General features: G+C 33.1%; 1 protein-coding gene across 7 annotated transcripts in view; it reads left to right on the top strand.

The window, feature by feature from the left end:
* The window catches only part of NBEA (neurobeachin), a 652,386-nt gene that overhangs the window by 157,717 nt on the left and 470,873 nt on the right, over positions 1 to 23,796 (top strand). For all 7 annotated transcript variants that reach the window (XM_065901711.1, XM_065901709.1, XM_065901706.1 and 4 more), the window contains exon 11: positions 16,288 to 16,396. In XM_065901711.1, the coding sequence (XP_065757783.1) occupies positions 16,288 to 16,396 (109 nt within the window). The remainder of the gene's footprint in view (positions 1 to 16,287; positions 16,397 to 23,796) is intronic.

Genomic DNA, 23,796 nt, shown 5'->3' with positions numbered 1-23,796 from the left:
ACACTGTGAAAAATTCTTCAATTCTGGGAATACCAGACTACCTTACCTGCCTCCTGAGAAACCTTTATGCAGGTCAACAAGGAACAGTTAGAATCGGACATGGAACAGCAGAGTGGTTCCAAATTGGGAAAGGAGTACATCAAGGCTGTATATTGCCATCCTGCTTATTTAACTTATATGCAGAGTACATCATGCGAAATACCGGGCTGGATGAAAGCACAGACTGGAATCAAGAGTGCCAGGAGAAATACCAACAACCTCAGATATGCAGATGATACCACTTTAATGACAGAAAGCTAAGAGGAACTAAAAAGCCTCTTGATGAGGGTAAAAGAGGAGAGTAAAAAGGCTGACTTAATACTCAACTTCCAAAAACTAAGATCATGGCATCCTGTCCCATCACTTCATGGAAATAGATGGGAGGAAAAGTAGAAACAGTGTCAGATTTTATTTTCTTTGGCTCAAAGAGCACTGCACATAGTGACTGCAGCCATGAAATTAGAAGATACTCCTTGGAAGGAGAGCTGTGACAAACCTAAAGCTAGACAGAGTATTAAAAAGCAAAGACACAATTTTCCAACAAAGTTCTGTATATTTAAAGCTAATTTTTCCAGTTGTCATGTATGGATGTGAGAGTTGGACCATAAAGGAGGTGAGTGCAGAAGAATTGATACTTTTGAGTATGGTGCTGGAGAAGACTCTTGAGAGTCCCTTGGGCAGCAAGGAGATCAAACCAATCAATCCTAAAGGAAATCAGTCCTGAATATTCATTGGAAGGACTGATGCTGAAGCTGCAGTACTTTGGCCACCTGATGTGAAGAGCTAACTCATTGGAAAATACCCTGATGCTGGGAAAAATTGAGGGCAGTAGGACAAAGCAGCCCCAGAGGATGAGACGGTTGGATGGCATCACTGAGTTTGATCAAACTCCGGGAGATAGTGAAGGACAGGGAAGCCTGGGGTGCTGTAGTCTGTAGGGTCTAAAAGTGTCAGACGTGACTTAGGGACTGAAGAAGAACAACAACAGCAACAATGATTATTTTAAAAAGTGTTTTTTGGCGTATAATTGCTTTGCAGTGTTGTGTTATATAGCATTGATCATTAATACAACTTTGAGTGTGTTATCTATTTTGTTCTTTAGTTTCTACCATTATATAATTAGAATAATAATAGCTCACTAGATTATTAAATTAAGTGCAATAAAATACATAGATTGATACAATAGGCACCGAATATATGCTGCGTTTGTTATTCGAATGACAGTAGGTTATTTAAGATTATCCTAATACTACAGTTTTATATTTAAAATATATTTCATCAAGCATAGAGATTAGTTGTTATGGTAGGAGCCATATTATTTTCTGTTTGAGCTGTTCTACCAATGATGTTATTTACAATGGAGAATTACTTATTTAAGTGATAAAGGTGGACTCATACTTTGAATTTCAGTTGTAGTGATTAAAACTGATTGTGAACTGTTTATCCATTTTCTAGGTATAGTGGTTTAAAAGTGAGGAATGTGTTAACCCATGTTTGGAAGCCAATATCAAATTATAAAACACCTACAAGGATTTGAGATGGTGTTCTTTAGCTGGTTTTTAGATTTTGTAGCTACCCCATTAGCATCTCCATTATATATCCAATAGTAAGAGTTTTCACTGCTTTTTCTTTTGACAGATAGTTTAGCCTTTATCATGAAACAAACAAAAAGTGAACCAAAAATGTGATAAATGATAGCTTTTGAAAACACATACAGTATTTTTAATGTGATTTTTTTTGACTAAGTCATCTAGGCAAAGTTGGTAGAATGATTCCGTCCTATTCATAATGATTCTCAATCTTTACCTTGACTAATTCTGCCGGTGATGAAAGCTATTTGGAAGTTTTTTCATTTCTCATGGATTAATAATGTTTATATTGGACTTTTCAATCCCATTCTGTCAAGTGGTTGTTGAGAGCAATAATTAAACAAATTGCCTTTCACTAAACATTTAGTAAATACTTATCTAATGAGTAAATAATAAACAAATGTTTAATAAATGATTTCAAGAAGTATAACTCTAATCTTGAAATAATCATGGCTTCTGTATTTTGTGTGTAATGAAGAGTCTGTATATTAGAAATACCATTTTCCTTTGATTTGAATGATCATATATCAAGACATTAACTATTAATGTCCTGTCTTCTCCGACTTAGCCCCCAGCCTCTTTTTTTAGTACATGTTACTGAATTCTATAGATGATAGAAAGCAAAACAAATCTTCCCCATTTGTTTGACTTAGCAATAATGTGTTCTGAAAAAATACCTGTTTACTGGCACAAGATATTAGTAGGATTTTGTATATCAAAGGATTAAAAATACACTGAGTAGTTCTTTTTAGAGACAGTGTTGTGCATCTTTTGTTGTTAGGGCAGACTAAGGCTCAAACTTGTATTCTGTTTTGAACTCTCTCTTCTTAGGTGCTGGGGCTATCTGAGGGTGTGTAGTACTAACACAAGGCATTCATAAGTGCTTACTGTGTGCCATTAGCTGTGTATATTATCTCATTTAATCCTCTCTGCTGATAAGGGAGAGAAAAATTTCATGCCTGTTAAACGTCGCAGAGATTAAGTGGCAGATTAGGACCAGAATTACAATTCTGAAAGCCTGATTCTGGAACTCTCACTCTGAACTGCCATGATTAACTCTTTTTTTTTTTTTTTTTTTTAATTTTTTTAAATTAGTTGGAGGCTAATTACTTCACAACATTTCAGTGGGTTTTGTCATACATTGACATGAATCAGCCATAGAGTTACACGTATTCCCCATCCCGATCCCCCCTCCCACCTCCCTCTCCCCCCGACTCCTCTGGGTCCTCCCAGTGCACCAGGCCCGAGCACTTGTCTCATGCATCCCACCTGGGCTGGTGATCTGCTTCACCATAGATAATATACATGCTGTTCTTTCGAAACATCCCACCCTCACCTTCTCCCCCAGAGTCCAAAAGTCTGTTCTGTACTTCCGTGTCTCTTTTAAGAATCACCTTTGCAAGATGTGGAGTGATTTTAGTAATGTGGTCTTTATCTGATAGTAATATGAATTAAGGTAGATAGAATATATAAAATATCTATCACAAGGAGCCTCTGGTATGTAGTAAGCATTATTGAGTTTTATTTCCTCAGAGAATAGTAGGTAGTCTATTTTATGTGATGCAATTTTGTGTTACTAAAATGTATTTTAATGCTATTTTTAACTGACAAATTTTATAAACTAAAAACCAACCACAAGTGATCATGTAAATGAATTCTTGTAATTCTTGTTATAAATATTTTTATCAGAGAAGTGTTCTTTCTCTTTCTAGTTATAATACAGGTTGTTTAATAGACTGTTTGATTGAATATAAGCTATAAAAAATTTAGCAAATCCCATAAAGCATTTGTGTCAATGATCTTATAATTAAGAATACTCTCGTATTTATGACTCATTTGTTTAGTGGGTGTAAATTGATTTTTTTCCCTAAAAACTATCTTGCTAGCCAAAGATATTCCAGTAATATTCTTAAATTTTATAGCCTCTCTAATAATTAAGTTTTCATTTTGAAGTCCTGATTAATATCATTGTCATATATAAACTAACAAAATTACCGGAAAATTTTAGCATTTCTGTGTCTTAACAACCTAAATTTCCACTTTCACTTCAAAATGACATAAAAATTCTTTGTCCATGTTTTCTGGTTTTTAGTTCAGGGAAAAGTGCCTGTTATACATATAATATCAAATATTTCTCCATATGTTTCACTGGAACTGACATAAAAAATGAAATGCGCATGCTTTCTATAGGCTAAAGAAGTGAAATCAGTTCTTGTTTGTAATGGTTCTGTCCGTTATGGAGGTTGTTGTTTGTATATGTAGAATATAATTATCGTCATTTTGGTTTCCAGAAGTATTTAAACATTTAAAACTCTGTATCTGTAGAATTATCTTCTGTATATTTTTTAGGAATTTATATATCTTTCACTTCTTTAGATGCATATTTGCAATTTTGGCTTTTTTTTTTTTTTAAGTTTATAAAACTGGTAATGAAAGTGTTCTTTGAAGCGAAACAGACTCAGAAAATATCTTTGATGTATGTATACCACTACTGGGGCTTCCCATATGGCACAGTAGTAAAGAACGTACCAGGCAGTGCAGGAGACTGAAGTTCAAACCTGGGTCGGGAAGATCCTCCAGAGAAGGAAATGGAACCCACTCCAGGATTCTTGCCTGGGAAGTCCCATGAACATAGGAGCCTGGTGGGCTACAGTCCACGAGGTTGCAAAAGAGTTGGACATGGCTTAGTGACGAAACAATAGCAACAACAACACACACACCCCTATTACTATTAAAGGAGGAAAACCAAATAATTTGTTTAGTGAGATTTAAGTAAAGTAAAATGGAATTTACATTGAATTCATTGTGGAAATTAATCTGTAAATAAAAATTAAAATATTCTGCCTGAAACATAGGAAAATTATAGTATAATGTTGAAATAGCCTTTTCTTCTTTGTCAGCAAAGTTTTTTTGCTCAGTGAATCCTTTACAGAAGATATCTGGTAATACAGTTTATAGTACATCTAACAGCTTAATGGGTTTGTCAGCTATCAACAAAAAAGGACATTTTGTTTATTTCAGACTTATGATGTCTGATTACATTCACTTTTCAAATAAGCTTTTTTTCTACAGTCCATTTTAAAGTGTTCTCCATAAATGGTCACTTTTCTACAATGATTCCTTCATAAAAAGTTTCCTTTACATTTACTGAAACTTGTTTTTAGTGCTATCTTACTTTGTGCTGTTTTAATTTACAACACATAATTTTGCTTTGTGAATTTTTCCTGCCATAAAGGAAGGCTTCTGCTTTATCTTTGACCAAAAACAAACAAAGAAAGGCATTGTTTTGGCAAAGGAATGAAATACAAATTATTAATTTCAGGAATTTTGTTAACCAGTCACATCTTTATGCATTTGTGCCTTGATTTTCTTCTAGTTTGCATATCCACATTCTCTGTCCTTCAATGTTTTAATAATATTTTCTAACTGAAGATGTTATTTTATGCATGGAATAATAGCATTTATTTATTTTAGTTTTTATATGTCTTTATATTGCTTCTGAAATAAGGTAAATTGTTTCATTCATTTTGATATTATGATATTCATACAGTCTAAAACTAACATAAGTATCACTAGCTTTTCTGAGAAAAATTACCATATGCCTGAATATTCACAGTTTGTACTCAGAAGCACAGAATATTTCTGGTGGAAACTGTGTAAATCTCCCAAGTGTTTCTGCTGTCTTCCTGTTCCCTCCTGTGGATATGATGACCTTTAGGTGCAATGAGTGGAATCTTTAATAAAATAATTAATAAGGTGCCATCAGGACATTCTAATTAATTTGGTATTGTAAATTTATTGACTTTTATTTTATTCTGTTTCTGGTTTCATGGTCTTATTACCTGGATGGAAAACACCCAGAGGTTTTTCTCTAGCATCCTTATATTTAGGCTCATATACCCCAAATCATGAGGAAGTTATCTCAGACTGAACCTCCTTCAAATAAAAGCTCATAACCTGTTCTTCATTTTCTCTTACTTTTGACATTCTTTTTATTTCTATTTATTTTTATTTTTAAGTTATCGTTATTTTTGTTATTTTTTAGAGAAATTCAGGTTTATAATAAAATTGAAAGGAAGTAGCAGAGATGATTTTTCATATACTCCCTTTCTTCACAAATACATACCCTCCCCTATAATCGGTGTCAGTCACCAAAATCTTAAGATCTTTTTTAAAAAGGATGAATATATTTTGATAGATCATAATCACTTAAACTCCATATTTAAGACCTCATTCTTGGTGTCATATATTTTATAGGTTTGAAAAAAGTACAATGCCATATAGACATCATTATAATATCATAAAAAGTTTGTTCACTTCCCTAAATGTATTTTTTGTTTTACCCTTTCAAATGTCCCCAGGCAGCTACTGATCTTTTTATGGTCTTCATAATTTTACCTTTTCCAGAATGTCATATAATTGAAATCATGTAGTGTGCAACTGTTTCAGATTATCCTGTTTCACTTAGTAATATGCAATTAAAGTGCCTCCATATCTTTTCATGGTTTGATAGCTCATTTATTTTTAGCACTGAATATATATTCGTCTAAATGTATCACAGTTTATTTTTCCATTCATCTGCTGAAGGCCATCTTTGTTGCTTCTGAGTTTTTGCAATTAAAAATAAAGCTTCTGTAAATATCCGTGTGCATGTTTTAGTGTATACATACGTTTTCAACACCTTTGGGTAGATACAAAGGATCATAATTGCTGGATTACCTGGTAGAAGTATGTTTAGTCCCATAAAAAACCTCCAAAGTCTTCCAAAATGTCTGTACCATTTCATTCCCACCAGCAATGAATAAACTAATAGATTATTAGTTCCTGGAGTTTTTTTTTATTAGTTATTTTAGATTGTTAAAATAGATAATCGTACTGTTTGTGAACAAAAACAGTTTTGTGTTTCCTTTCCCAATTTATAAATATTTTATTTCCTTTTCTTGTCTTATCATATTAGCAAAGACTTCCAGTGTAGTGTTGATAAGGGGTGGTGAAAGGGGGCATCCTTACTTTCTTTTTGATCTTAGTGGGAAAATTGAATTTTTCATCATTAAATGCATTACCTGTAGGTTTTTTATAGTCTTTATCAAGTTGAGAAAGTTTCCCTATATTCCTAGTTCCCTGAGAGTTTTTATCATGAATGGCTGTTGGATTGGGTCCAGTGCTTTTCCAAATCCATAGATATGAACTTGAGAATTTTTTTTGGCATATTGCTGTGATGGGTGATTGTTGTTGGTGTTGTTTAGTCGCTAAGTCATGTCTGACTCTTTTGTGACCCCATAGACTATAGCACAGCAGGCTCCTCTGTCATGGGATTTCCCTTGCAGAGATACTGGAGTGAGTTGCCATTTTCTTCTCCAGAGGATCTTCCCAACCCAGGTATCAAACTTGAGTTTCCTGCATTGGAACCATGTTCTTTACCACTGAGCCACCAGGGACGCTTTGTAATGGGTGTTGGATGACATAAAATGACTTTTTAATCTTGAGCCAGTCTTGCATACTTTGAATAAATCTCATTTGCTTATGGTGTATAATTCTTTTATCTTGTTTAAATTCAATTTGGCCAGGTTTTGTTGAGAATTTTCACATATCTGTTCATGGGAGATATTGGTCTATAATGTACTTATTATGACTGTCTGGTTTTGGTTTGAGTGACGGTTTTTCATTGAATAGTTTTTCCTAACTCATTCTAGTTTTTCATATAATGATTTAGGAAAATAGTTCCTCTGCTTCCATGCTCTGAAAAAGCTGTAGAGAGCTGGTATAATTTCTTCCTTAGTGTTAGGTAGAATTCACCAATGAACCCATCTGGGATTGGTGATTTCTGCTTATTAATTGTTGATTCAGTTTTTTTTAATAGATGAAGGTATGTTCAAAATGTTTATTTCTTCTTGTGTGACTTTTGGCAGATGGTTCTGAATTTCATTTAGGTTTTCAAATCTGTCAGCATAAAATTGCTCACACTTTCTTTTATTGTTATTTTGATTTTCATGAGATGTGTGGCTATGTTTCTTCTTTTATTTCTAATACTAGTATTTCTTTTTCTTTTCTGCTAGTTTGGCCAGAGGCTTATCAATTTTATTGATCTTTTTAAAGAATCAGCTTTTGCTTTAATTGATTTCCTATTTTCAATTTCTTTGATTTATATTCTGATTCTTATTATTTATTTTTACTGCTTACTTTGAATTGAATTTACTCTCTTTTTTTGTAGCTTATTAAATTAGAAATTTATATTGTTGATTTTAGGTCTTTTTTTTAATATATTAAAAAAAAAAATTACCTCATTCCAGAGGTCTGAACACCCCTGTTTCAACATGCAGAAGTGTTGTTTTCCTTCCATACCACCAAGAAATTCTCTGTGACACCAGCTGAGTATTATATAATTTAACTCAGTTCTGACAATCAAATCTGGCATAGCATCAGATCCCACAGGTTAAGGGCTCAGTCTCACAGGACTTACTTTCTTCACTTTAGTTGCCAGTTGCAAGTCACCAACTGACTATAGATTGTAGGTTCTGATAACCTCCTCCTTGGACTTAAGATGCCAGTTGCAAGTCCAAGTCGTTACTAGTACTTCTCACTGACTGGCCATAAACTGGAAGTTCAACCATCCCATCCTTGAATTCTATTACTTTGTTAGAGTGGTTCCCAGAGCTTAGGAAAACATTTTATTTACTGGATGGAGAAGGCATTGGCACCCCACTCCAGTCCTCTTGCCTGGAAAATCCCATGGACAGAGGAGCCTGGTGGGCTGCAGTCCATGGGGTCGCAAAGAGTCAGACATGACTGAGCGACTTCACTTTCACTTTTCACTTCTATGCATTGGAGAAGGAAATGGCAACCCACTCCAGTGTTCTTGCCTGGAGAATCCCAGGGATGGGGTCACGCAGAGTCGGACATGACTGAAGTGACTTAGCAGTAGCAGTAGCACTAGTGTATTATAAAAAGATGATAAAGGATACAGGTGGACATCCAAATGGAAGAGATGCACAGTGCAAGCTGTGTGGAAAGGACACAGAGCATTCATTCCCTCTCCAGATGTTCCAGACTTTTAGCACCTTCTTTTATTCACATACCTGGCATCTCTCCCAGCCTTGTTCTTTTTTTTTTTTAAATAGTGGCTTCATTATATTGGCATCACCAATTAAATCATTGACTGTTGGTGATTGAACTCAGTCTCCAGCTCTTCTGCCCTCCCTGGAGGTAAATAGGTAGGAGGAGGGAGGGACTGGACTGAAAGTTCCAAACCTCTGATTATATGGTTGGTTGTGTTGGCAACTAGCTTTCATCCTTAAGTAAATTCTAAAGGTCATTTCAGTAACATGACAAAAGACACCTTTATTGCTCCCCTCCCTTAAGAAATTTAAAGGGAGCTTTGTGTCAGAGCTCTGTGTCAGAAATGGGGGTCAGGAACGAATAAATATTTCTTAATAAAATCACAGTATCACGGCATTCAATGCTATAAATTTCCCAGGAATCATTGCTTTCATTTTATTCCACAAATTTTGATAGGTCGTATTTTCATTTTCATTTCTTCATTCAAAATATTTTTAATGTCTCTCAAGGTTTCTTGACTCATGTTTTATTTAGAAGTGTATTGTTTAATGTTCACATTATGGGATTTTCCATTTGTCTTTCTGTTTAAGGTCTTTCTGGTTTCTAGTTAATTTCATTGTGATCTGAGAGTAGACTGTGTAATTTCCATCATTTTAAATTTATTAGATGTGTTTCATTTCCCCGAATGCAGTCTGTCTTAGTGAATGTTCTGTGTGAGCTTGAGAGAAATGTTTATTCTGCTGTGGTTGAATGAAGTAGGATATAGTTGTCAGTTATCTCCAGCTGTTTGTTTATTGTTGTGTTCAACTAAGTCATAACCGATTTTCTAACCACAAGTTGTCCTTTTCTGAGATAGGGATGCTGAAATCTCTAACTATGATAATGATTTCATCTATTTCTCCTTATTATATCAGTTTTTGTTTCACATAGTTTTAGACACTGTTGTTAGGTATATACACTTTAGGTGTTGTCTTCTTAGAAAATTGACTCTGTTATCATTGGGTAATGCTGTTCATAATCTCTGATACTTTCCTTCCCCTGAAGTCTTTTCTGTCTAAAACTAAAATAGGTACTCTTACTTTTGTTTGTTTGGTTTTTATCAAAGGTGCAAAATCTCCCTAAAGGAGGAAGGATAGTTGTATGCTAAAAATGAATTTTGACTACAACCTCACACCTTAATAAAAACTAACTCAAATATCAACTGTAAATATCAAATATAAAACTATAGGACTCTTTGAGAAAACATAGGAGAAAATCTTTGTGATCTAGGCTAGAAAAAGTCATTTTAGACATGACCCAAAAGTGTGATATATACAAGAAAAAGATTGGCAAATTTGACACTGGCTTCATCTAAGTTAAAATATTCTACAGTATAAGAGAAACAATGAGAAGACATTTTACAGATTGGAGGAACATGATAGAAAGTCACTTATTTGACAAAGGACGTATATCAAGACCATCTTTATAACTCTTGAACACTTAGTAAGAAAGCATAAAATCCAGTTTTTAAAAATGGGCAGATACTGAGCAAATATTTCATGAAAGAAGGTATAAGGATGTCAAAATAACACATGAAAAAATGTTTAGCATTCTTATCAGATATATTTAAAATGCTCTGAGATGTAGCTGAACATTATTAGAAGGGCTAAAAAAAAATGAAATATGCATGAAGCCAAGTGCTAGCAAGGATGAAGAGCAACTAGAACATGTTACTGGTGGGACTGGCAAATGGTACAGCCATTCTGACAGCTGGCAGTTTGTTATAAAGTTAAACATGTACTTACATAACAGCTTTTAACTCCTGGATTTGTATTTGCGAGAAAATGAGTGAAAAGTGTTCACACAAAAACCTTTATGTGAATGTTTATAGTAGTCCTGTTCATAATTGCCATAATCTTGGTACAATTTGGGCTTCCCAGGTGGCATTAGTGGTAAAGAACCCGCCTGCAAATTCAGGGGACGTAAAAGACAGGGTTTTACGTTGTGTAAAATCCCTGGGTTGTGTCAGGAAGTTCCCCTGGAGGAGGGCCTGGCAACCCACTCTATTATTCTTGCCTGGAGAATCTCATGGACAGAGAAGCCTGCCAGGGTATGGTCCATATGATCAGAAAGAGTCAGACACAATTTAAGCGACTTAACATGCACAGGTACAATTGGGATGTGCCCTTTAGACAGTCTGTTTATTCAAGGGAATACTCTTCATCAATTAAAAGTTAAAAAAGATTTATGATATATGCAACTATTTGGATGATTCTCAGACAATATATTTCGGTCAAGAAATACATATTAAGATTACATACTGTATGATTCTATTTATATAACATTTCTTGAAAAGCCAAAACTATATCACTATCAGAGATAAGTAGATATCCAAGGTTGTTTTGGCTGTTGGGAGAATGTGACTGTAAAGGTCTAAGGGGATAGGATAAATGAGTATTTTTGTGTGTGATTGAACTTGTTTTTATCTTGATTGTGGTGGAATTACAATAACATGTTATATACACACACAAACACACAGAAAAGAAGTAAAGGAGTTGATTTTACTAAGATCATTTAAAAAATTGAAATAAATTATGAAAAGGATAGAAAATTCCTAAACATATGTGAAGTCTTAACTATCAAATAATTATTTCTGTGTAGCTAACTGTTTTAATATTTATTTTATTTTATGGCGGTTTCAGCACTTACAAGGTATGCTTTTAATCCTACCTTTGTAAAATAGGCTGGGGCTTGGCTGAAAGTAGATCCAGCATCAGAAGAACCTGGCTATTTGGCCTCCCTGCTTTGCATGTTTTACTCTTGAAAGGCGTTAGCATATGAATATATAGTTAAGATCACCTATTTGTCGTTATAATTTATCTCTATTTTTCCTTTGAAGCTTTGAAGTTCTTAGGCATTAGGGAGTTACATCATTAAATCTAAATTTTGCATGTATTCACGGGTTACATGTACAGTGGTGGTGCCACTTGTAACATGTCCAGAAAGCTTTTGTAAAGATTCTAGGACATTTAGAGCATTGTGAACATCCTTTGGCTGAAATTAAATTACAAATAGGCTTTAAGCATTGTCTTTTTTTACATTGGAACCTTTTAATAAATACCTGTTGGTTGTTTATAGAGAACTCTGAACAGAGATCATCAAAAGGCTATTTGGTTGTCATACTGTGTAAATTCTGGTAAATGCTATAAACTTACACATAATGATGCCTGCCAGAAGAGGTTTGGAATTTATTCCTTTACATGTACAAATTTTAAAATTTCATTTTCTTCATAAGACAAACTTTGAAAGATTTCAGTTACAGTTTTTCGCTCTAATATATCTTGTCAGAAACAAAATAGGCTGATGAAACATAAAATCTGTTACCAGAGCAACAAAGGTAAAAACATGTAATAGCCTGACTAATATTTAGTAGGACCTTTAAATAATGTTCCTTGACAGCCAAGGCAGTGATAGCAATTCAGTTCTGAAGCTGAAAGAAAAGATAGAAATTACTGAGGAGAGATTTCATGGCTTAGGGCCTAATGATTTCATGTGCTTCCCAGTGTATTTCATCTGTCCTCACATTTTGCTGTACCACATTTCACTGTTTTCCTTATTTGACTGAAGATAAATGTATTTTACTTATTTCGGCATGTATCTCCATTTGATGTCTGAAATGATGAATGTGACAATTTGTGTACCAGGGTTTATTGCCTAAGTAGCCAGTTAGGTAGCAGTCTTTTGAGATAGCATCTTCAGAAACATTTGGTCCAAAAGTGACTGCCAAAAGTACCTGGAGTTAGAAACTTTTGGTTTAGACCTTTCTAATTTTGAACCGTGAATGGATTTAACTCCTCTAACTTGTGGGATGTTTTTTGTGTGAATCACTGGAAATTAATTATGTTGAGTGTGAAATTATTTTGGATATGGACTTGAGTTGATTTCTTTTACAGTTTTATTCCTATTAGGATCGCGTTCATCTTGGAAGAATTTTGTAGTGAAAGAAATAGCATAGAAACTATGTTTTAGATATTTTATACATTTATTCATCTCTTGCAAGATTTCAGTGTTTCTCACTAGTGGATTGGGCTACCCAAAAGATGAAAGCATATGAAAAAGTCAAAAGATTTTCTTCTGTTACGGGGTACCTTAAATCTTGTTAGAACTTAATCTACTTCTGAATTTATTCTGACAGTTATTTTGCCTGTTAGGTTTCTTAAGAGATTAAAAACACCCTTTTGTAAGTGGGGAGGATGTTGAATTTCAGGGGAAACCTTCAGATTTTTACATTATTAATTCCATTCTTCTTAATGCATTTAAAAAGCCCATCTGGCTGAGGTAATTTGATTGTTTCAGTACAATGCAAATTGAGAAGCCAGTATCCTGTACCCGAAGAACTGTCTTTGAATTGAATTTAGCTTGTATATTCAATCTTAACCATTTCAGATATTTTAGGTCTATCTTTATGATATATTGTATATTTAAATAGTAAAATTCCTTGAAGATAATAACAATTGAGATCACATTACATGGATTATCTACATTAGTTATTTTTTAAAAAATAATGAAGAAATTGAAATGGATTAAGTTATATTAAAATAAAATCAAGATCTGTATTTACATAAATTTTAATGACTCCTAAAGGTAGTACATATTTTTTCATTAGTAACAAAGATGAGTCATGTTTATACATAGTTATTAATTATTATCAGTTATTTATGGGCCAAGACTATTGTGGTTATTCTTAATAATGTGGACCAGTAAGCTCTAAAGAGATTATTAATATGCTAAGTCATAGAGGTATTATTATATTATTTCCTTCATTTTTGCTTAAGGTCTAGCCCTTTATTAGTATATTTGAAATAAATATTTCTTAATTAAAATTCATTAAGAATCCAAAGATGGTAATTATTTTGAAGAAATAACCCTGTAGGTTATTAGTGTCATTTTCCTTAAAAAAAAAAAGACAGTATTAAAAACCCTTAACCATTCCTGAAGTAGAATCACTACTTACAGGACATGTTATAGTACTATCTGTTGAAAAGTTTAGCAATTTGACTTTCTGAGGTAAAAATCAGTTTACTTTTTCTCTATCAAATAAAATATTCCTGTGAAAATCTGTTTCTGGGTATTGCTATACTTTTCAAAAGAATGTTGTGTTGTGTATACTAGTTTTGGCTGACACAGATAGTTGCTTTTTGGTTTATCCTAAATATTTAGATCCTCTACAGATGAACTGATGTGTCTAGACAGGAAGTGGTATGTAGGAGATATAGGAATGGGCTGAAGTATCCTTTATATTTGCCTTTGTATCTAGGGGAGTTGGAAATAGGCAAGAATGGAGAGAAATTTTGTATGGCAGTACACAGAATTTTGCAAGTTTATTGTGAGCCCTGAAGCAATCCGATGCATTTTAGTTACTGGTAAGTTTGTTAAATTATGTTTGAAAATGTACCTCTTCGAAGATGGCCATCTATTTACTAATAAGTCCACCATGTCAAATATACCTATTTTAAAGATATTTTTGAAAAGATGTAGTATTGCTATTGCATTGGGTTTTAGGTATAAATTAAAAATACTTTTGTTAGTGAATGCATTTTACTTTTCAATTGTTGTCATAGTTAAAATTGAAGTAAAATTAACATTATATGGCTAGTCTTGGTTAATATTTTGGAATAGTAAAATTAATATTTCTGATTTTGTAAGGGAACTCCACCGTGTTTAGAAGTCTTAATTAATTCATTAGTTGTTTGAGAAAGAGTGTTCCTTTTGACGTAAAAGAATAAGAACATCTATGGCATCTTTGTCATTTTGTATAGTTCCATATAGGAGGGTGATTTATTGTAAGAAATACTTACTTCGCATTTTATTTCTTGGACCATAGGAACCATGGTGAGGCATTTCTAGTCTTTCTTTTTGGCAGTGCTGATGTTTAGGAATCTTAGTTGTTCTTTCCCACTAAATCACTAACTCAGGTATAGTTAAGAATTCCATAAACAGGTCAGGAAATTGTATAATCTCTATGCAATAGTTTTCTTTATTTTTTTTTTTTTCAGACACTTAGGCAGACCTATTATGTGTGCTAGTGCTTAAGCAATTATTTGTGAAGTGGCTTTGACTATTAATAAAATTTATGTAAAATGGACTAGATTGCTTGTAGGTATTCTTAACAGAAACATTAAATAAATAAATAAATAAAATCCCAGGGGATTCCTTGCTATTTGTGTTCTTCTTACAAATATCTATCTTTGAATTTAGGACAAAGTACAAGAATATCAGTGATTTGCAATACTAGTTTACAGTTTTCTTTTATGTGGTTTAAAGATAGAGGGCCAGTTAATGTAATTGAATTTTAATTTCTTGTAACAAAGTATTTTATTTAAAATATTTAATATATACTACCTAGCTTTCCATTTAAACTATCAGGCTTTCATTAAACTATCAATTTTTATAGTGATAATAATGATGCTAATTTTCTAGTGACTCTTTTATGAGAATATTTCTGATTTGAACAAAAGTAGCCGCATTATCAGATAAATGTGGTTTTAATCCTATAGAAACCTGAAGAACTAGAGTAACTTCAGAAAATAGAATAACTTTAGTTCCTTTTGAGCCTTCAAATTTTCCTCATTACCAAATTTTCTTAATTTCATGTAGAAATGAGTAATTGTGAATCTAAAATATATTTAGAAATTTATATGAATGTAAATATACAATTTGGGGTATATTATAAACCAGTGTAAGTGGGTATTATTTTAATTATTGATAAAGTTTGGCTTGGAGTTATTTATTGTTATAAACTACAACAAAGATGTACTGTGAAGAGTATATATTTTCTTGATTAGGAATGCTGCCATATATCAATGCTGCTGATTTGAAAATTGTTTGTGTAATTTTGTGAAGTAATACATTAACAAAGCTTAATGTAATGCAATCATTTCTTTTTCTTTTGTTTCTTCCTTCATTCCACAGACATACCGAGTACATTATCTTTGTCTGGCACATATCTTTTTGTGCTTTTATGTATTTCTGTATACATTGTGTAATCAGTTGTCACTTTTTATTTCAGTATGGCATAAATCATCTTATTTTCTTTGCTCTCATGAATTTTCCTGAGGGCATGTATGGGACATAAGTAATATGTTGCATATTTCTCAGGATATTTTAATATATGTATATATATATATTTAAGTTGTTTTTGAAAAATAGGTCTAAATGAAAAGTTTATTTTAAAAAAAAGATGACCAAAACAGTATTGTTAAAATATTTTAAATTTTCTAAGAGAGCATGGGCTTTGAAAGAATATTATGGTAGTATTTATTATGGAGAAGTATGTTTCTTATGTAAGATTTCCTTCAAGGAATGTATATGTATAAAGATAAACTTAGATATTTTACCTTGGAATATAAAATAACTCCATAGTTATGTTTCCATATAATGTTTAATTTTAAAGAGATAAAACCTTATTTTTTTCATGCTTGTGAGAAATACTCTTACTAAGATAACAGCAAAATAGATTAAAATTGAATATGATTGTTACCTTTTAGATTAATAAAATGGCTCACTGTGTTTATGATCAATATTTGATGGTGACATAATGGAATTATCTGTACTTTACATGCAGTGCTACTCTTTTGGCATTCCTGGTTGAACTACTTAAAAGTTCAGTAGCCATGCAAGAACAGATGCTGGGTGGAAAAGGCTTTTTAGTCATTGGCTACTTACTTGAAAAGGTAAGTGAAATGTATTGATGGTTTTATACAGATGGACCATTGACAAATCACTAATTATACTTTTTTTCTGTAGTTTCCCCTTTACATTGACTGCAGAGGTCACATATTTGGTTAATTCACAAATATTTTTAAGTTTTGTACTTGAATGTATATATAGACACTAAATTGGGTGTTAGAAATCTATATAATAAAGAAATATTGAGTAAAAATAGAAACTAAAGAAAAATTATTTCATCTGCTTTTCTTCAAATTTAGAAATGTTCCTCTTAATTAGTTTTTCTAATTGATTCTTTGCTGTCTTTTGCGTTCAAACCAAGTTTCTTACACATTTTATCAATTTTTGTTTAAGTGGATTTACTTTTTTCTTTTTGCTTTCTTTCTCAGTTTTAAGGTAATAAACAAAAACCAATATTTGGTAGCAACAGAAGCATTAGTTTTTGCTTTGTCTCTGATTTTAATATACTTGAATGTTTAAAGTAGCATTTTTTTCTAATCAATACATAGTGTAAACAGTGCAAAGTAGATCACTGTAATTCTTCCTATGTGTGTCATTTATGCCCTGCTTTTTTAATGACCTTTGCTTTAGTTACAACTATACTATGATGGCAATGAGTGCTGAGTTTCTGGTAATGGTCTCACAAGAGTTTGATTGTATCATGTGATTTCCTTCAAACAGTAAAGTGATATTTCATAAATAAGTTTATTTCTTTCCTTAAGAGATATCTACCACCATCATTAGTGCTCCCAAACCTCTTCTTATGAGTTAATCATTAACATTCATATGACATTCAGATGCTTTGTAAATGAAACTATCCAAGAAAATAATAGAGGTGAGACCTGAACTAAGAGAAGTAAACTTATTTTTCTCGAGAAATAAAATTTAGAGGTCTTTTGGAAATACTTTTTTAACCTCAGATTGATCTGCATTTGAAATTCTTGTCTTTTCTTTGAAACAAGTACTTTTCTTGAAGGATAGAGGAATAATAAATTATAAAAGAGATCATAGGCAGCATTTTTTAGTCAGATAATTTTTTCAGTAAATTTATTAAGGTTTTCATTAAGTCTATTTAGTTATTTTTCATCATAGAATACTCTTTTCCTATGTTTGAAGTATTAAGAGTTGTTTACAAGACTTGTGTTAAATTATATTTTACATGTGTTAGATGTTATGAAATACCTTTGTGACACTGCTGTATATGACATGATCACTATCAGGAACTACTTCTTAAATATACTTAATAGATTTACTGAGGGTTTATTAGTATAATTTTAAAGTGAGCATTCATTTATATACTTAAAACTTAGCTTAAAATTCAAAATATTGTGAAAAGTCTTCAAATCAAATAGAAAGAACATTAGATTAATAATAATAGCTCCATCATTTTAGAGTCCCTCAGCAGTGTATGAAGTTTCTAGTCTTTTCACAGCCTTGGAAGCCTTTGTTATTGTCTGATTTTTTTAGTATTCTAGCCATCATAGTGGATGTGAAATGTTTTATCACTTTTGTGTTTGCCTTTCTGTGATGTCTAAATGATGTCGAGCATTTGTGTATTTTTAGAGAAATATTTGTTACAAAGACCATTTTTAAAAAATGGTGTTTCTTTTTATTACTGAATTGTAGGAAATTTTTATTCTATATGCTAATCCTTTATTAGATATATGATTTGCAAAGATAGTCTTCTATTCTGTGGATCACTTTATGTTTTAATGTGCATTTCCTTGATTACAAATTAAGTTGAGCATTTTCACATGTTTGTTGTCCTTGAAGTTGTGCTCTTTTGCTAAATACCTATTCAAAGTATTTCCCCTTTGTCATTTGAATTGTTGGTCATTGTCTTATTGATTCATGGGAATTCTGTGTATATCTTGGATATGAGTCCTTATGGATATGCATCAATAATATCTCTTCCTCTGTGACTTGCATTTTCACACTCTTAATCATCAAATGCTTTCTCTGCATTATTTGAGATAATAATGATTTTTCTACATTTTTTAATTAGTTTACTGAGTTACATTAGTTGATTTTCAAAATTAAATATTCTTGTATTCCTGGAATCCTATGTAGTCATAGATACATTCCCATTCTAATCCTTTCGCTTCTCTTAAAATGGCTTATATCAATGTCAAGTCTTCCTCCTATTTGACTTAATGATATTTTAGTTTAACATTCTTTCCTTCTTGAACTGCTTTGTTCAATTGCATTTTGTAACAACATTATTTCTTTGCTTTCTTCTTACCTCCTTGGCCTCCCTGAATTCTCTCCTAGTCCTTTCTCTTCCTAAACTTTAAAACCTGTGGTGTCCTGTGCTTAATCCTAGAAATCTTGTCACTTTCCTGTTTACACTTTACTCTAATTAAGCTCAGGGTTCCCTTAGCTTTCCTTATACTGCAGATACTTAAATGTATATCTCCAACTACCAGCCTCTCCCTTGAATCCAATTCCACTTAGATGCTTAATAAGCTTCACAGATTAAATTATCCAAACTGCTACCTTTGATTTTCCTTTCAAATCTTTTGTCCTTTACTCTTCTCTTTCTCAATTAGCAGTATTGCCCTTCAACAAGTAGTTCAGATAAAAAATGTTCTTTCTTTTTGACTCTTTTTTACACAGAAAATTCCTTCTGACAGCATATTGTGTTGTTTTAATATCCAAACATAGAATCAGTGACTAGTAGCTACTTATTACTACTACTCTGTTGGTCCTTTAATGAACCGGAACCTGGCGGTCCGGAGTCAACGATGAGAAAGTGAAAGAAGGAAAGAGGCTAATATTCCCTGGGTTACGCAGCCGGCTTTCGCGTTCCAGGGAATCAGCCAAAAATAGAGAGAGAGAGAGAAAGAAAGAGAAAGAAAGAAAGCTCTGATGGAGCAAAGGTGTTTTATTCAACATGGTGTGGGCATATATACTGTCTTACAAGGTAGTTTTTCTCAGCAAAGATAAAGATTGAAATTCCCGACTTACAAAACATAAGGCGATCCATATTAAAGAGAGAGAGTTGTAAACAATCACTTTTATCATATGGTTCATAAGAAGGAAGAGGGTACTTGTCACTATTGAAAAACTAATGAAGGAAATGCATGGATTCCTCAGCCTTGGGAAAGGATTGCCTCTCCTCTTAATTCCTGAATATTCAGGAATTAATAAGGAACAGAGGATTCATGACAGATCCAAAACAGCACACAGGAAGCCTCCTGTTACATGCTTCCTGACATTACTCTACTTGTTTCTATGCCCATTTTTATTCACACTGTCATCATCGTTCACCACTAGTTACCCACAGTCCATTTTTTGCTTGCAATCAGATTAGTCTTTTGAAAATGTGCCAGGTCATTCTAGTCCATCCTTCTCAAAGTAAATTCATAAGTCTCTTACCTCTGACATATCCATTACTGTTGCAGGAAGGGGGACCCCTTCCAGGGCCCGAAACTGGGCTCTTATCTAACACTCAGAAATGAATTGTCCTAGGAGACAGGTGCTAACAAAGCAAGAGATTTTATTGGGAAAGGGAACCCAGGAGAACTGCTTTGTCACATGGCTTGCAGTTTTATGGTGATAGGATTAGTTTCCGGGTTGTCTTTAGCCAATCATTCTGACTCAAGAGTCCTTCCTGGTAGTGCATGCCTTGTTCAGCCAAGATGGATGCCAGAGAGAAGGATTCTGGGAGGTGGTCGGATGAGTGGTGTCTCCATTTGACCTTTCACGAACTCTTCTGGTTGGTGGACGCTTATTCTCTGTTCCTTACCAGGACCTCCTGTCGTAAAACAACTCATACAAATGGTTACTATGGTGCCTGGCCAGGGTGGGCGGTTTCGGTCAACGTGCTTCCCCTAACGTTACCATTCTCATTCTTTCTTTCTCTGTTGCATCTACACTGACCATACAAAGGCCTCTTTGCAGACCTTTCTCTTAAAAACTAAAATAGTAAACATGAGCTCTTCACAGGACTTTTGCATTTTCTTTGCACATTGCTTTGGTAATTCTATAGATATCCACATGGCTTGATTCTACACTTCATTTATGATTTTGCTTATGACACTTTATCAGAGAAGTCTTCCCTGATAACTTGGAATAGAATAGTACTCCTTTGCTAACCATCAATGATTATTTCCCTGCTTAATTTTTATAGCACCAATCTGGCTTTTTTTTTTATAACTTTTTATTTTCTGCTTCCTTCTGCTATATTGTTTGCCTCAGCTTCATGAAAACAGGGACAACCGTTTTCATACCTTTTTGCTGTATCTTCTACCTAAAAGTATGTCTTCTTTTATATGTATTTGTTGAATTGAATTAAATAAATGAAAAGGGCTTATGTATTTATCTGATTACATAAATGAATTATTGTCATTGTCCAGTCACTCAGTTGTGTCCAACTCTTTGTGACCCCATAGACTGCAGCACTCCAGGCTTCCCTGTCCTTTACTATCTCCCAGAGTTTGCTCAAATTCATGTCTGTTGAATCAGTGACGCTATCTCAACATCTCATCCTCTGCCACCCTCTTCTCCTTTTGTGTTGTCTTTCCCAGCATCAGGGTAAAAGAACAAATAACTTTTTGTTTTTTCTTAGATTAATTTTCACCTGTTTTATTTTTAAATACTCATCTATTAGGTGAGTAGTGTAGATAATAAAGTTCCATTTTTATTTATCAACTAATAACAAGTTAATGGTTAACTGTCACTTAGCTTTATCTCCTTGTTTTGGAAGATGCAAGTTAATTATTAAAGAAAATAGTCTAATGAGAGGCCATCGTATTCATAATGTTTAGACTATTTCATGAAAAACTTTTAAGGTATTTTTGTTTTGTTTTATTTGCCAAAATATGAATTAAAAAAAAAAAACTTAGAGGCAATTTGATGTATTCAGTATTTTTGTTGTGGTTAATAAGAATTTTGTTAAATATCTTAAGCGTTAAGGGAATATGCTTGCTAGTGTAACTGGAAGTCTAGTGATAGGTGGCTCAATAGTTGTCTTGTTAGGAAACAGATGCTGTGCTCAAACTTGATTATTGAAAGCATTTAATACAAGGCTCTTTAAAAGATTTCTGAGCATCGTTAAAGGAAATAATCAAAATTTGAAGAGATGAGAGGAATGTATGTTTAAAACACAACTCAAATAGAAAGATATTTTAAGTATAGGAGAAGTATACCTGACTAGCGTGTGGCCTTTAATAAAGGAATATAATGTATTGACCTGAAGGGGTGAAGCCAGGGAGATGCATGTCCCAGACTTCATTTTCTTCCTGTCCTTTAATTTCCTGCTGGAGTCTCCAACTGGCCAAACCCACTGGAAGCACAGAAATAGGATGGGGAAGGTTGGAAAATAGATCCTTACAGCCAGCGAAACATATCCAGTAAGTTGGACTTCAGGGTTAGCTTGTCTTAAGTCTCAATTATGTATGTCATCAGAGACCAGGTTTTTCTCTATCTCTCTACTGCTACCTACAGTTATGCTTTTGTACGGTAGCTATTATTCTTTGTGGTCGTAGAGTTGCTGGGCCAACTTGGTGCTATAAGCCTTCACATCTAAGTGGAGAGAGCTCTCCTCTCCCAATTACTGAAGAAGATCCATCCCTCCAGTTTGACTGATCAACTTAGGTCTCAGTCTCCTTTGAACTTAACATTGTGAAAATTTTGATGCTCTCTCTCTTGACAACAACAATAATACACATAAATGATAGATCTTGGTGTCCATAAGGAGCTAAATGGGTAATGAAGATCAGCTACTTTATGATACATCTCTAGTAATTAAAATAATTTCCCACAATTTACAGTTTGCATATATATATGTGTGTGTGTATATATATATATATATATATATATATATACACACATATTTATTTATATATATATGAGAGATAGAAGTGGTTTTTAAAAAACATTTTTAGCAATCCATTTCATTGTGGGCTGCTCTAAGTGTGGGGAAGACCTTTTTTTACTGCATAGCAATTTCTCTCTAACTTTCATCACTCTTATTTGGCTTAATTACTCCAAAAGGAGTAGATATTATAATAAAATAGTTTTTTCTAGCTTCCCAGATTATGCTTCCAAATGTGTTTATTCATCCCTTATATAGCACTTCTTGCAAATTATGTATACAGTTACCACACAAAAGAAACATCATATAGTTTAAATTTCACAGCTTACATTTTACAGACTTATAACTATAAATTGTCTTGGAGTAGGAAATGACAACCCACTTTATATTCTTGCCTTGAAAATTCCATGGACAGAGGATCCTGGTGGGATACAGTCCATGGGGTTGCAAAGAGTCGGACACGACTGAGTGACTAAGGAACTAACTATAAATTATCCAAGAATAAATCTCTTTTTAAAATAGCTTTCCTTGACAAAATGAAAGCAAATATCATAAATTAAAAACATTTTCAATCAATCTATCTTAGTGAAAATGTTAAAATTGGATATCCTTCTATTCTCTTGTGATCAGTGTTTTGTCTTATCTGTTCTATTCTTACTCTGTTCTTGAATTTGACATGAATTCAGTTAAACATTTAGTGAAGAATTATGGCAGGTTCCAGACAGTTAAAAGATGAATAAGATAGTATCCTTTTTTAATATCAGGAAAGAAAGGTATGTAAATAACAGTTATCCAAGATAGAAGGAATAAGTACTTCATACTTACAGGTAAAGGTCACATGTTATTGAAGAGAACTTTCACTGTATGCCTGGTAGGATTTTGTGTGGCCAATAAAAAAGCACAATTGTAGAAAAATGTGTCCTGAAGATAAATTTTAGAATAAAAAAAGCTACCCAACAGTATTAATTGCTGTGAAGAACAAAGTAAATTTTCTTTTTTTTTTTTTTAGTAATGTTAAAGGCCCCACCTGATGCTTCTAAGCATATCTTTTAATTAGGTGGAGAAGTTAAAAGCTCGTTTCCAGATTATGAATTAGTTCCTCAAATGAAAATGTTCGTAATGGTCAATCTGATTTCATATCACTTAAGTGTTTTTATAAACACATGACAACTTTTATAGGCTAAAATCTGATCTCTAAGACAGGTTCTAACTATTGCTGTGCTATTTTAATTTTATTCCCCTATCCATGATTAAAGTAGTTTAGAATTTTAAAGTAGTATTATTTTTTGTATTAAAATTCCTTTAAAATGAGTGACCAATCTGCTTTTTTGTATCTCAAATATTTATTTATCTTTGTCTCCCTCCCCCTTGCAATAACAGTTGTCTTTTTAGGATTATTTCTTCCATCTTGCGAAGTTTTCATCTAAAGTTATGTTCTGAGGCTTGGTCTGATTTTTGTCAGACTGCTGCTGATCTCACTGTCCGTGTTCTGTCACACAGCCTACTAATGCAAAATCATCGCTAGCCTGCGAGCCTTATACTTCAGATTAGTTAAATGTTACCTTCTCAGTAAAATCTCTGTAAACC

The sequence above is a fragment of the Muntiacus reevesi genome, chromosome 11 (genome assembly GCF_963930625.1).
Source record: "Muntiacus reevesi chromosome 11, mMunRee1.1, whole genome shotgun sequence".
NCBI lineage: Eukaryota > Metazoa > Chordata > Mammalia > Artiodactyla > Cervidae > Muntiacus > Muntiacus reevesi.
Note: the sequence above shows the minus strand (reverse complement) of the source record. Positions and strands in the feature narration are given on the sequence as shown.